At 34.6% G+C, this 15,748-nt stretch overlaps 1 protein-coding gene across 17 annotated transcripts in view; it reads left to right on the plus strand.

Annotated features, from left to right (window-relative positions):
• DMD (dystrophin) overlaps positions 1-15,748 on the plus strand; it is a 1,063,969-nt gene that overhangs the window by 663,162 nt on the left and 385,059 nt on the right. For all 17 annotated transcript variants that reach the window (XM_040530986.1, XM_040530983.1, XM_040530994.1 and 14 more), the window contains 2 exons: positions 1,502-1,649; positions 2,849-2,998. In XM_040530986.1, coding sequence (XP_040386920.1) covers positions 1,502-1,649; positions 2,849-2,998 — 298 coding nt within the window. The remainder of the gene's footprint in view (positions 1-1,501; positions 1,650-2,848; positions 2,999-15,748) is intronic.

The following is a 15,748-nucleotide window of genomic DNA, read 5'->3' on the forward strand; positions in this document are numbered from 1 at the left end:
TTCTAAAGAGTTCTTTGCTCAAGTCAGCCGTTAGAAAACATAGTTTGCTAATAATAATAAAAATCTGTAAATAACCTATCTTATAAATAAAAGATGGCGTAGTTTAAAATAGGTTTCATTCCGTGTGAATTCTCAGTGTTCTGTGGGCACTGACCTCGTGCTCAGTCCTGAGAAGTGGCAAATGTGGGAGACCAGAGAAAGTTAAAGGCATTTTCATTTCGTTACTGCTTTTTTTTTTTTTTTTAACATTCACAAATAATATATTAACAGTGCTGACCTGATTCTCTACTAAAAACAGTAATACAGCCTCTTATTATGCATAATAAATGGCCTAATTTCTCAAACTCAGCTGGATTTGGAAATAATAATAATTAATAATAATAATCTGATTCTGGATCTTTTGCTTTGATCATAAGTAACATATTATTTAATCTTTCCATACAGAGAAGACTCAGTGTAACCTTAGTTTTGTGAATAATCTTGGAGGATAAATTATAAGTGATTTATTGTAATAGAATTTTTCTCCTTCAGAAGATATCCATTCCTAATGTTAGTCCCAAAGGGCTCAGGTTCTGCCAATGCTCTTTCCTGCTGCCCTTGAAATTGTTTCCATACATATCTTGATAGCTTTGGGAAACTTAGGCACAAAAGCGTACATCTCCATATATTCATACAGTCATGGTGTAAGAAGTCTTATCTGATTTTAGCCACCTGCAATGGTTATGTTTTAGTTTATAATCTGGATTCACTTTAATTAAAGAAAAAGCCCATAAGGCAAAATGTCTCTCTTCCTACTGTAATCATTTAAGATGAATCCATGTATCACACCCTAGAAGTGACAGCTTGTATTCAATGAAGAGAACCGGGGTGAGAGAATCAACAGCTGAGTTGTAGACATAGGACTTATCTCACCTAATCCTAGATGTCTGCTTTGTCTATCCTATTCCTTCATAGGGACTACAGACCTTACATACTTTTTGTGGATCTGGACTGGAATGCTTTACACAAAGTATATCGCACAGTCACCAAAATATATGTTTGTACAATGTGTCCAAATGGGTTTCAGTGGCACTTTCTACAGATCCATTTTAGTGAAACTTTGGTGCTAGAAATTTCTGATACTGGGATTCCATGCTGTTAGTTCAGTCAAAAATCTGGGCTGAATTATGAACAAGTCTTGGTCTGTGTGTGTCTGCTCTCTGCAATACCTGGAAGCCTGATTTGGTGAGGTTTCAAATTATGACTTGCATATTTCTTTTCAAATGTATTTGAAATAATATATTGAAATAATGCCACATAAAAAGGGTACTGGTCTGATAATTTTAGCATGGAAAAATCTATGGCACAATTTTAAAAAGAATGAATATAAATTATAAGAAATTGTTTTCCCTAGTCTTTTTGTAAGTATGGATGAACATTTCAACATAAAAAAAAAAAAAACAAAACAAAACATAAAACACGTGGAAACATTAATTTCATGTTTTTTATTTTTTATTTACAGGATAGAGGAAGAAAAGAATATTTTATCAGAATTTCAAGAAGACTTGAACAAGTTGATTTTGTGGTTAGAGGAAACAGAGAGCATCATTGCTATTCCCCTTGAACCAGGGAATGAAGACCAGTTAAGAGACTGTCTTGGCAAAGTAAAGGTATTATGAGCTTTATTCTTACTGTTTTCTTAATTTATCATTTTCTTAATTCATCAATTATCTACATTGAAGAACATTAAATGCTGTTTAACAAAACGCGAGAAAAAATAAAAACAATGCTTTAGTAAAATCTTTTTTCAAGTTCCTTTCTAAGTAGACAGAGATAGGATAAATAGTAGTGCATGGTATTTGAGGAAATGAAGACCTAATCATGTGCTAGGTTTATGCCTCTCACTGTTTAGTTTAAGATATCTGTGAGCTGGACAGAGAATTTGTGAGGCCTTGCCTCCATAGCCAGGGATTTCAGAATGAAGGCAAAGATGCAATTTTATGGGATGTTAAATGCATCTTATCATTTCCAGACATGATTACAAGTTTGAAGTTTAAGCTGATTATTTAGATCCATGAAGTTCCCACTTCTTATTTATATACAAATATTTCCCAAACGTAGCATTCCCAAGGAATAAGTAGTCCAAAATTAAAGGTGCTAGCTTTTTTTATTATTATTATTTGTAGCTCATTTTTACATTCCATCTTTTCTTTTGGAGCTACACAAGAGAATATATTCTGATGCAGCAAAGAATAATGCACTGTGGCTTATTTAATACCTGCTTGATTGTGTTAATGTATCTTTTAGTTGCATTATCCTTACTTGATATATCAAGTTACTTTGATGATAGCTTGCAGTAACTACATACATGATGAAGTGGTACATTTAGATGATGTCTTGCTTTCTTTGTCTTTACTTGATGTTTCTATGAGTATATATGAACATTTTTAATTATGAGGTTGGACTGGAGGGCTTTTCACCACATACTGTCTGGGTGATTGTGTTCACAGCACAGAACATGGAAAAGACCTTCTCCAAAGTGGGCTTTAATATGCTTTTTACCATATCGAAAGATTATTAATATCTGTATACATGAGCTGATGAGTATCCAGAGGTGGAAATTTGTCATACAACAGTGATCAATATCCTGAGAAACACCTTATTTGGTGGTTTATCTCTCTCTGTAGGCTTGATCCACTAATACAGTTTCTTTCTGGGGTTTCTGCCCTTCTATATTCAGAAAGCCATGGCTATTTTATCTTGAATTGAGTTTACTCCTTTAGCTGATAGACAAATCAATAAGGGTGAAGATAAGAGAGCTGAAAATTCTACCACAGTTCATCTTAACTGCTGTATTTGTCTGTTCCAGTTAAAAGTTGAAGAGCTGCCGCCACACAAGGGAATACTGAAACGATTAAATGAATCTGGTGGAATAGCACTTGGAAGTGCATCACTGGATCCAGACAGAAAACATAAGCTTGAGAGTACACTGAAGGAGGCTAACCATCGCTTGGTAAAGGTTAGACATATTAGTGATGTAACTGTGATACGAAATTTTAATCTGCAGCAAATATTTGCATTATATATTTTCTCTTATGTATTATTTTTCTCTGGACGAACCTGCAGAGACATTTGTACACATAATGAACCTGTGGAAGAAAAATGTGTGCAATACACTGCTGTGAGAAACAGTAACAACACAAGATCATGAGTGCCTGAAGCGATGTTGCATCCACATTAACTCCCTAAATTACAGGTCTGCTGCTTAAGGGCAGAATGCGGAGCATCATTTTTGTAGCCTGTTTGTTTTAAGGGTACAGCAAATATTCCGATTTTGTGACTCAGGTGTGTGAGAGGCAGTAGCAAATAGCTTATTGCTTTTCTAGAAACACTTCCTAGTTCTCTCCTCTCCCCAACACTGGGGTAGAAGCTGCAACTACTGATTCATGTTCTACCATGCTTCTTCCAACCATGAGTTTTGAGTTCTGGTTTCAGTGTAGCAAAGTCCCACTCATTTTGCTTTCTAGGATCTCCATACTAATGGAGAGAAGTAAGGTAGGATTATGTTGTTCCTTATTGTTGAAGTAGAGTGTTTTTGTGTTGGAAACTGTTGACAGTGAATAGTAGATATGGTTCAAGAGTGCTCTCCATACAGACCTTGTGTAGCAGAAATGGTAGAAAGCGTTATCTAAAGGACCACCACACAAAGTATGGATCAGTCTGGTCAGGGCAGGTCAATGTATAATCTAGAAAATGCAGCTGAAGGATTTCCCCAGAGACTGATGGCACAGTCACCAGGATGCTGGGGTAAGGGGGGATTAGCCGTGTTTATCTGTGAAAAGAAAAGGAGATAAAATGGATCTTCTGAGTACCTTACTGAAAAGACAAGGTACAGTTTCTGGTTAAGAGTTCTGCCTTTGTTTCAACTGTGTTCACATAATTGATATTTGAAATATTCAACTGTGTTCACATAATTGATATTTGAAGTACAGTTCTAGTAAATAAACAGGAATTTATCTGATGTGGAATTCTCATTAGTTTCTTCTACTTAACAGAAACAGTCTGGCAAATTTCAGATTGTTAGCTAATGGCTCAAGCAAAAATGGATAATATTGATCACATTCATAAAATTGGAGTTGGGTGCGTAAATCATTATTTAGGTGCTTGGACAGAAGTATCTCTTTCTCTACAGAATGGTTTTCTGAAATCAGTGTATATAAAAAAATTCAGAACACTTCAAGATCAAAACTAGTGCTATTTACTAGCTTATATAAGGATATATGTGGCTGAATTTAAGAACCATGATTTGAATATCTGTGCTGTAATATTAAAAAATCATTAGCTTTCAGGCAAAAATATGTGTGGTGGTTGTTGTTTGTTGTGTTTTTTTTTGTTTGTTTTATTTTATTTTTAAGTAAAATAGCACTAACATTCTAAGAAAAACTAATTTGTCTCTGTATGAAAGTCATATCTAAGAACTTACGTACTTCCACTTTCTGCTTGCTAGTAGAGAAAATATCCAGGTTATTTGTCATAGGCAGAGCAACCCAAATAACTATGAATGCTGTTGAAAGTATTAGGTTTGTATGAAATATGGTGGACAAAGTGAATCGTTCTCTTTACAAGCTGCAACAGACCTAAGTAATGATTCTGGCAAGCCATTAAGCTTGGAATTTACCAGGTGAAAACTTCATTTATAGCTAAAAGGGATTAAACCAAGAACATTGAACTTTTCTTTGTGATCATTACTGAACTGCACTATTTCAATTTTATTTGTCTACCTGTGGAAATATATAAAACAAAATAGTGCTCACTCTACCTTAGTTGCTGAATTTAAAGGATGTGGAAAATGCAATTTATTTTTTAATAAACAGAAAATGAGTTTGAAAATTATGACATTCAAATCCTTACATGTTAAGTGAGGTTTTCAAATGTTTCTCTGAAGGTGTTCTGTTTCTCAGATGATCTTGAAAGGTCACCATAAAAAAAAAAAAGTTAGAAGCTTTTTTTGGCTTTCTGTCATTAGATTTGTCCCAATATGAATGAAAATATTAAATATTTTCCTCTTCTCATTTTCTGCCTTCTTTTGGAAATTGAAGGGGAAAAAAATATATTTTTTTCTTTTACATAGCACTCAGTGCTTGTATAGGAAAACAGATACGTTTTTATGTTGCTGAAGGAATTAATTTTGTTAGTTTTATCTATGGAACATAGGGTCTGTAACAAAAATTAGGAGTCATGGAAAGTCACCAGGCCTAACTGAAGGAAGACAACGTGTGCGTCCCTCTGTTACAGATCCGTAAGCACTAAAAAAAAAAAAAAAAGACCAACCCACACAGATTTTACTGCGAGCCAAACGTCACAGCTCTGGCACATTTATATTAGGCGATCTTCAGTAGGTCACTGTAGCGGGATGGTTCTATAGTCAGTTGTTTTGATGAGGATATATTTTTCCTGTTCTTCAAAGCCCAGTGGGCAAGCCTCATCAGCATAGAGATTCCTTTGGGGCTTCTCTGTCCCTCCATTACCATCTAAGAGTATATCTCAAGCTTGAATCCTTTGTTTCCAGCTATTTGTTTTGTTTTCTGGCATCTGTGCTAGGAAGGAATGTGTAACAATCTACTGTTTCTGATTATCTCATCTTGCAGGATGATACTATGTTCAAAATACAAAATGTACTTGACAGTTACATAAATAACATAAGGTAGCTCCTTATTTAGTAAATGCTGGAGTAATTCTGTTTACTTTAGAGAAGCTGTGACAATCAAAAATTACCAGTTGAAAATGTAGCCAAATATCTCCTAAGTTTATGACAAATTTTTGTTTTGCTTTGATCTGCAAAACAGTGGAAGGGGTGACAACACTGTGAGTTTTAACCTTCAAGGTGACATATTTGAAATAAGTCATATTCAAACCTTCTTTAGAGTCAAAGAAACGGTTACCCTACAGCAATGGAAATAAGCCGAGAAAAGAAATTGAGTATGAAAGGAATTGCAGTCACATAAAAGAAGCTTTTTTTTTTTTTTGCTTTTGCTTCAGTATTGTCTTTGCTTTTAGGTGTTTATATCATGTGCTGATGACCTTGAGAATAGATACATGAAGAGTTTTTCTTCCTTTATATAGTCATAAATTTAAAATGACATTTTTTCAGACACCTTTATTGAATAGTGATTCTAATAGGCCACTACCTCAGATACAGTTTAAGCAGAGAATGAAGATTAAAGCCCACATTTGAAAGCATGACTTTTAAATTCTAACCTGTTTTTTTTTTTTTATACCCTCTCCAAAGCCAGTATTTCTTGTAAAAATGAAAATAACTCTGTCTTTGTGAAGTCTTAATAATATGAAAAATGAAGTGTTTTATAACCATTTTTATGTCTTCACATCAAGAATTTTCATTTATTTTCAAAGCACAAAGTATCTTCTGCTGTGATAGCCAAGTAAGCTAACCACCTAGTGCTTCAAAGCATACAAAAGGGGTACTAGGCACTGGAGTTTGTGATGAATTCAGTTCTTGTCATATACCACCTGCCAGGGCATATAACAGATCTGTAATGGGTTTCTTACCTTTTAGTGTGCAGTAAATGGATTGATAGATTAGGTCTGAGACCAGTGAACCATGGAATCAGAGGTTTGCTGGAAGGAGTTTATTACTCTTTAATAATATTCTTGGTCTGGTGTCAGCCAAGAGGGATGAGCTAGATTATCCGAAAGTAAGCTGGATGCCAAAATCAGCATTCTTCTCATTTATCCACCTTAGTCTTCACAACATCTACTGTATGTATTATGAAGGTTATTATAAGTGTCTGATGGAGACATTTTGTTTTGCTGCCTTTTAATTTGTCTGGTAGTATTAGAACTAATTACTAGACACTGAAGAGACCATTTCACTGTTCACTGCCACAGCAAATCAATTTGTTGTGCTATATAGACAAAAAAGAAATCGGAGTGGAGTGACATGGCTATAATTTGTGAACATTTTCTGTACCACCAGGAGGAGTATAGGTCTTCTTTGGTTGGTTGACCAAGTGCAGAGAAAAACAGATGGACCTAGAAAGTGCAGGAAGACAAAGTCATAACAAGGTTATAGTTCATGTAGCTTGCCTTGAGTAGTAATTATTCACAGATTACTTGTGATGACATCAAATTTTCAGCATGTTATTGCAACTTAGTTTGAGTTTGCAGTTGAAACTACTACAATTGCTACTATTATTGTTTGTGGGATGGACGGGATCTTTGAAAAAAAAAATGCTACAGTTTGATTTCTGTGCTTTTGATTTGAAATGAGATTAAAGCATTTGTAGCCTAATAAGAATGCCAGTTTTATTTCCAATTTCCAAGCAGGTAAAAAAGCCCTTTTCTTTTCAGTTCTTTTAAGCTACATACACTGAAGTTTTTCTGGCTTTATTGATTTAAAACTATTGAGATTCTTAGCTATTTTGGATACAGTGGATTGCATGTGTTATAGAAGACAGACCACATCAGGAATTGGGCCCTATAACCTACTTGCTAATCAAAGGCATTTTTAGTCATTTTAATGACTTCAGACATCAGTTTTTGTTCCACTTTACATGCTATACTGTAAGTCATCCTAATGACCACTGTCAAAAAGAACTGGAGACTATCATAAGACATAAGGAGACATAAAGAGACAGGAGACATCTGTTTGTTTGTTTTCTGAAGTTTAGTTAGATGAAGTCATTTAGGAGGTGTGTCATAATAGCTCTATGAGTGTCCACAATCGATGTAAGTATACACATTCACTGCAGGTGGAAGAAAATGAAATGGTTTATCTTAGACTGAAAGATTTTATTTTTTGCCATCTATAAAATAAAAGATGATAGCAAATCAGGCTTATACTAACAAATCAATTCTAATCTGATATAAGGTTAAAATTTGGATGCAGTGTTTTTTTAAATCTGGAAAATTTGACTCCAAAGAAAATGCAAGTGAGATTCCAATGAGGTAAATATTGCTGTGGTATGATACTCACTGATTTTTTTTAACAATTCTTTTACAAGAACTGCATTTTACAATATATATTAAAAAAAAAAAAAAGGATTTTATATAATTGCTGCCTTTTCAGTTTAAATTCTAAGTTTTATTATTATTATTATTGGTGGTGGTGTTCTTTTTTTTTTTTTTTTCCTACAAAAGGTTTCAAGTCTAGTAGCTTTGTAGCTCATTTTTGTCATTCAGGGTATTAGTGGAAAACACATAGTTGTTGCATCCAATAAAACTTTGAGGCAAAGGTAGTTTACAAACAAAAAGTTGCATCCTCCCCGCACATGATAAAACACTCTGAATAAATAGATGCAGTAGCACAGAATCAGAAAAAGGAAATTTTTAGTGCTGTAAATCCCTGAAAGATGGTATATTTGGGTAAGGTACTTTACAGAGACCATTTTTATCTTGTCACTTTCCACAGTCTGGAAATACCAAGAAAGTTGTTTAAATTTCCAGCTGCTCTATTTTCCTATGAGCAACCCCCTATCTCATAGGAATATTGTAAAAATAAATTACTTGGTTATACTGCAACATTCTGAAGGTTTAAAACGTTGCAAAAGTTGTTAGTAGCACTGTTCTACGTTAAATCTGGAGTCCTGCAGAGAAATACATGATTGCTCTCTTTTTGTTAATAACACCATCAATTTTCTTTCTCTTGTTAAATATTAATAAATATTCTCTTACTACAGTATGTTGTTTACTCTCATGTGAAACAATTAATCATTCTGAAGTCCCTTCAAGGAAAAAGTTATGATGTTCAAAATGTTTTTGCAGAAATCAGACAATAATTACACCATACCAAGGGCTTTTGTGACATTCTACTGAATATTTGTTCTTAATTTCTATTGGGACAAGTTTTTAAGTGCATTTAGAAGAGTTAAGATTCTTTGTTCTTTATACAATCTAGATTCTAGCTTTATTTATTTTACCTTACTTTTAGTTTTCCAGGTGTGCTTTAAGCCTAACAATAAATGACAGCAAACATAATAATTTTAAACAGTCAAATATAGATAAGTTGGAGGTTCATCATGGTACTATTTGTGTATTTCAGTCCATGTCATTCATCAACATGGAAAAAGTTACAGAAAAACAAAGAACTGCTTACAAGAAAATACCGCGCATTTCCTAATGGGTTTCTTGTGGCATTTATAAAAATAGTATATCTTGGTTGTCTGTTGAGTGTCCTCTGTTCTCCTTTCTTCATTCTTCACAGTCACCCCAACAGCTACTCTGTTGATCCCAGTCATTTCCTATTTACTGTATTAGTTGTTCCTGTGACTTCACCTCAGAAGATGAGAGGAGGATTTGTATGACTTCATAATCTCCCACACTTGACGTGAAAGAGGTTCAACAAATTCTGCAAGGGTTGGGTGTTTGGGTAGAGTGCAATTGTTCTCTTATTTTTTGAAGTTTTCACAACATGTGTTACTAGTAAGGTCTCTCTGTGCCACAGCATTTATCTTGTTAAATTCCAGTGTACATAAATAGCAGTTTTCTATTTAAAACAGTAGTGAGGAACACATGGTTTTACTTTCTTACCTGTAAACCTACAAAGCATCTATGAATATAATTTGTGATGTGGTGATGTTTCTAGAGGTAGTAAAAGCTAACCATCTTGTACAAATCTTACACTTCTACATAAGAAAACCTTCAACAGTCCTACTTACCACACTCTTTTTTTTTTTTCTCAGATAAAAACTCCGTGCGAATATCCATTTCTGCTTACAAAGCAACATTGTGCTAAAAATGTATAAATTGTAATGGGTAATTAACATTAAATAGATGTCTATTTTTGAAAAATAAATCTTTTGATTATTTCATGGAAGACTCTCCTGAATCTTATTACTTTAGATACGAAATTTAAATATCCATTTCTAAATTTGTTTTTCAAATCAGAAATCCTAATATATCTTTACTCATGTTATCAAAAGACAAAAAGCAGCTTAGCTTCCTCAAAAGAGATAATAACCACTATAGTGTTTTGAATAAATATTTTGAGAACTCCTAATGCATCATTAGTATTATTATTTTTGTAAAACTATCAAAACTTGCCAGAGCTAGTGAACAGTTTTACTTTTACCCAGAAATTTATATTAGTTATGTAGAAAATGTGAGATAAATATTTTCTCACTTTACAAAGTTCTTCCTTTTCTCTGATTGTTTTGTAGCATTAAAGTAGTACAGCATTAAAGCTGGAGGTTGGATATGATATTGGAAAATTCATTTTCCACTATGATATAAAATGCATCTCAATTTCTTTCCAAGCATCTACATGTTGGGGTTTTGCATTGAAAAGTCCAACATGCTACTGCTCTTTTCTATTGCTGCACTTCCTAAAAAATATAAACCAACCGTTCTAAAAATGAAATGAACCAAACCAACCAACCAAACGACCTATCAAATGTCTCAAATAATTAAGGTGATTGGCTCTTTGCGGAATTTTGGTGAAATGTAACATCTAAAATATTCTGGTTAAATTAAGCTCTTATTTGTTGCACCCGAAGACCTGACTGGAATGGTAGATAGCTCTCTTTCTTCTCAAGTAGTTAGTTTACCTGTTGTATCACTCATCACTGCTAACCAAAATGTGTAACAAAGCTTCTCTTCATTAATTTCTTCATTAATTACGACCTCAGAACACTAGGAAATTCTGCAGTGTTTGTTTTTGTAAGTATGCACGAACAGGATCAGTAAAGGATTTTCAAACTTGTCTTTACTTCTGACCACAGTGAAGATTGAGATCAGGTCAGTTGGGTCTGTGCTGATTTACCTCACTCCTTAAAATTCATCAGTACAGTGATAGAAGCTATCCCCATTTGACAAGCATGTCCTGATGAGCCAGCAGACTTCATAGAGTCATAGAATATGCTGAGTTGGAAGGGTCCCACAAGGTTTGATTCCACCTCCTGGCTCCACACAGAACTACACAAAAATCAGACCATATGTCTGAGAGGGTTGTCCAAATGCTTCTTGAACTCCAGTGGGCTTGGTGCAGTGACCACTTCCCTGGGGAGCCTGTTCCAGTGCCCAACCACCCTCTCAGTGAAGAACCTTTTCCTAACACCCAGTCTGAACCTCCCTTGTTGCAGCTTTGTGCCATTTCCTTGGGTCCGATCGCTGGTCACCAGAGAGAAGAGATCAGCAAGCTGATCTCTGTTGAAATTGAGAAACTCTACACCTATTTCCCTCAGGACCCCTTATCATTTACTCTACCCTGTAATCTTCTGACATTCTTTTTGAATTAATATAGCTATTCGTCATCAAAATGGCAAGTCTCTACTTTTCTCACTCCTAAGTGGCCAAGTTTTGGGGACAAGTGGCTGGAGGACAGCTGTGCAGAGAGGGATCTGGGAGTGCTGTTTGACAGTAGGCTGAACATGAGCCAGCAGCGCAGTCAAGAGGGCAAACCACATTTTTGGGTGCACTGAACACAGCATAGCCATAGTCAAGAGCTGTGATTCTCCCAGTGTATTTAGTGTTGGTGCAGCCTCACCTTGAATATTGTGTACAGTTCTGGGCTCCATGGTGTAAAAATGCTATTAAGATACTTGAATGCATCAATAGGAGGACCTTAAAGCTAGTTAAAGGGATGGAAGACTTGTCTTGTGAGGAGAGGCTGAGGGCTCTTGGGTTGTCTAGTCTGGAGAAGAGGAGGCTCAGAGGTGACCTCATTGCTCTCTACAATTTTCTGAGGAGATGAACCTGAGAGAGAGGCACCAGTCTCTGCTCCATAGTATCTGATGATAGGGCATGTGGGAATGACACAAAGTTGCTCCAGGCTGGAAAATGGAAAAATTTATTTACCATGAGGTGGTCAAACACTGGAACAGGCTTCCTAGTGAGGTGGTTGATGCCCTGTGCCTGTCGGTGTTCAAGAGGCCTTTGGATAATGCCCTCAGTAACGTGCTTTAATTTTTGGATAGCCCAAGTGGTCAAGCAGTCAGACTCAATCATCTTTGTAGGTCCCTTCCAACTATTGTATTCTGTCCTGCTCTATGCTATGCTATTCAAGCAATGTTTACAATAGGGACCACTTAGGTAATTTATAGCAAATTCAAAGGTATTTTGTAACTGTTTAAGCCTAGTCACTGTCATTATCTGGAAAATAATATTTTAAATGGTTTTAGAATATATAAACTTAAATTTCAAGTGAGGATGAACTAGGTTATATAGATGACTTCGCAAATTTAATAAATATGCACAGGATATGTAGGAAGTAAACATTTCTATTTATTTTTATATTAATCATGTAGACTTTAGATGTGTCTTCATAAGGCCACATTGCTTCTGTGTTCTTTTCATATTAAACTTTAAGCAAAGACTTAAAAAATATTTATGAAATCCAATTCCGCAGGGGGTAAAAAAGTCTGTACTAGGAAGTGAGACCATAAAATCATAATTAAATAAATGTATGTATGTATATATACAATACTTGCCAACATATCTTGCCAACATATTTTATGGCATCTTTTAGTAGAGGAAATTTCTGTGTTGTTTTTGTTGTTTGTGTTTGGGATACGAATCTGGAGTATATTTATCATATATTTAAGAAGTTATGCTGAGTACTTTGGATATAAAAAGTATATTTTGTAAAGACATTTGTGCTGACAGTTTATATTGAAGTAGTATTGATCTAGCTGAAATACCTGATTTCAAATAAAGCATTTTAAGCAAATCCTATCACATGTTTCTGCACTACAATAATCACATATGTAAGAGATATTTCACATGTGGCGACCAATGATTCACATACTCTCACATAGCAATGAGTCACTTACAGTGATTTGGACTTCTCTAAACTTCAGTTCCCAGCAGACCCTCCTGTTGTATGTCAGATCTTTCATGCATTTCTGTCAAGGAAGACTGTAGGAATCTAAAATCAAAGTTTTGCTATTTGCTGCTTATAGTTTATAGGTTTATTTAGGTCCTTCTGTATTGCAACGAGCCTGTATGATTAATATTTCACAAACTAAATAGTCTGAAATAGCCTTAAAGCTAAACCTCCCCTTTCTTCTTCCCTTGCCTTTTGTTAGCCATTTTTCTCAGAATTTAAAAAACATCTGTTAGAAAATTCAGCATCAGCATTACACAGAGAATTGCCTGTTGGTATGATACTGAATTTAATTCTACATTCTACATTGAGCACTGTTTATCTAAGGTAACTCCCACACTCTCAACTTTTCTATTAATTGCATGTTTCTTAAAAATGAAAAGTTGTCACCTCTCTCAAAGTGGTAAACAGATATTTCTTGAAAACCAACTGATAATGAAATCAAACTAATCAAACTGTTAATTGTTTTCTATCAGTCATGTTAGCTCAGTAGTTGCTAGGTAGGATCATTCACTAGAACTGGAGTACCACCACATTTTTATTTTTCTACAATTTTTAATAGAATAAATTCTTCATTGCTAGGAAATGCCATAAATAGGTCTGTTACATCTACAAATAGCTGTAGACAAAATTCCATCCCATTGAAATTAATCTACGCTGTGCAAAGATAATGCAAAAGATACCCCTGTTTGTTTATTGTGGAAATATAATATGGTTTTTCTGTACATTAATTATAGAACATATTTGTCTTATACCAGAAATTGCTGTTTCATATTGATTTTATTGCTGTGTTACAAATCTTAGTTCCAATTATATCCATTTCCTCTACCAAGCAAAACACCAATCTTTTGTTGTTGTTCCTATAAAAGACTCTCTGAGCAAACCCAATAATGATACTAAGTTTATAGATTGCATTTTAAGGTACTAATGGTACTGCATGTATAAATATTTGTAATTTGTTTCATTGCAATGCCTTTTGGCTTCATTTTGCTTGTCAGGCAGATGACAGTTTTTAGAAAGTTCTTGGCAGTTTTGGGAAGCTTCCCTCAGATGTAGGCAACAGCATGGAAGAAAGTATCATGTGCTTAATTAGCTATTGACTGATTGCTACTGTGAGCTGATTACACGTGGAAGTCAACCTTTCAGTACTGGGCATAGTCTTGAAAGTAAAGCAATCAGATAACATAATTCTTAAAAAGGAGGGCTGCAGAAAAGGATGATACACAGCAGCAGACAGGAAGGACTCTGTCACAAGGAATGACCAAAAGTGGAGATAGGACTACTATGTTCAATTTGCCAAGCTGTGAGAAGAGATTGGTCTTTTTGTGGTATGATAAGCTGTCTGACCCAGAGTGATGTGTTACTCTGGGAAACCACAGCAGTACATCCAGCTGTCTGCTGAGCAGTACTATGGCCTGCCATTTTCTCTTCTTCGCCTATATAAATCAGGCTCCACTTCCCTTGGGAAGAAAACTTTGACTGACAGCTTCAAGGTAACCAATTAGGCAGAATACCAATACTATGGGTATTTTTTTTTTTTAATTTTTTTTTGTCTTGTGTCAGAAGATCCTTCATTAAGAATGGCTGCAGGAATCATATTGTAAACCTTTTATGGTTTCTTCTGGATTTCTGGAATTCAGTATGGGGCAAAGAAAGGGATAAATAAAAGAAAGTTGTGGACTAGATTATTCAACAAAGATTTAGGTGGAGGGTCTTGTGCTCAGAAAATGCCCTTGTCAAAGGAAGATCACTGAGACAGTACACAACAGAATGAATGTCAATTAGTTATAAATATTAAAGCATATAGATATTCAGATGATTGTGATATAAATCATCATATTACCGTGTAAGAAAAACAAAATGAATCATTGGGTTGGGCGGATATGTTTGTTTGTCTGTGTTTTTTTTTTTTTTTTTTTTTTTAAAGCTAGACAGGCGAATGAAACAGAAAAATATTTGGTGCATTGCATTTGTGGATTACTTTAGTCATCTGCATCAATGGACTTTTTTTTTTTCTTTTTAAATAAAAATAAAACTTGTGAATATTATAAATACCTACTTAAGAAGTTAAAAAACAAACAAACAACAACAACAAAAAAAACCCTGCAAAATATTTGCCTTACAGGGGCATTTTCCCTTACAGGGAAATATGAAACACTGGTGACATTGAAAATAAAATTCTGTATGTATTTTTAGTAGACTGCTTTCATCTTCCTCTAGTAGTATAGCCTTTATTCCACATTTGTCAGAGACACCATGGTTCATAAATATTCATCACTCGAAAGAAATTACATAGATTTTGTTTTAAAGTCAATGTTGAGTTTGCTAATGAAAATGGCTCAGTTAATTAACTAAATGGCATCCTAAACCAAACTTATATGAAACTCTTTCTTACACTGATTGTTTTTCATGAAGAAATGATGCATAAAAATTAAGTTCTCCCCTTCTATTTTAAATCATTCTTTTGTACACGCTCTAGGGAAGGTGATTTTAAGCAGATAAAACTTTCTGAACAGCGGCTGTAAGAATTGCTGTTTTATGTAATCATATTACTAGTGTTATTGAAGCATCAGTTGTGATATATAGATCAATCGGGATTAAAGCTTGTATTTAATGCTTTTTATGACTTTAGTTTTTGCTTTATTTTCTAAGTCCTGGCTTGGACAACACAGAAACCTGCTTTCAGTCCACTTATGCTGTGGGCTGACTGCAGTGTAGTCGCCTGGTGTAGTCGCCTGTTTTTTTTCCTTCGATTTGTATTTTAACAAAAATGGAATAGTAAAGCAAAAGCTGGTGCTTGTTTCACATTTATTATGGAAAGCAATTCATATGGAAAGCTACACATTCTTCACTTTTCTGCATGCAAACAGTGGTGAATTTTTTGAAACCTGACAATGCCAGTTATTGTACAATTGAAGACCACTTTCACAA

The sequence above is a fragment of the Cygnus olor genome, chromosome 1 (genome assembly GCF_009769625.2).
Source record: "Cygnus olor isolate bCygOlo1 chromosome 1, bCygOlo1.pri.v2, whole genome shotgun sequence".
NCBI lineage: Eukaryota > Metazoa > Chordata > Aves > Anseriformes > Anatidae > Cygnus > Cygnus olor.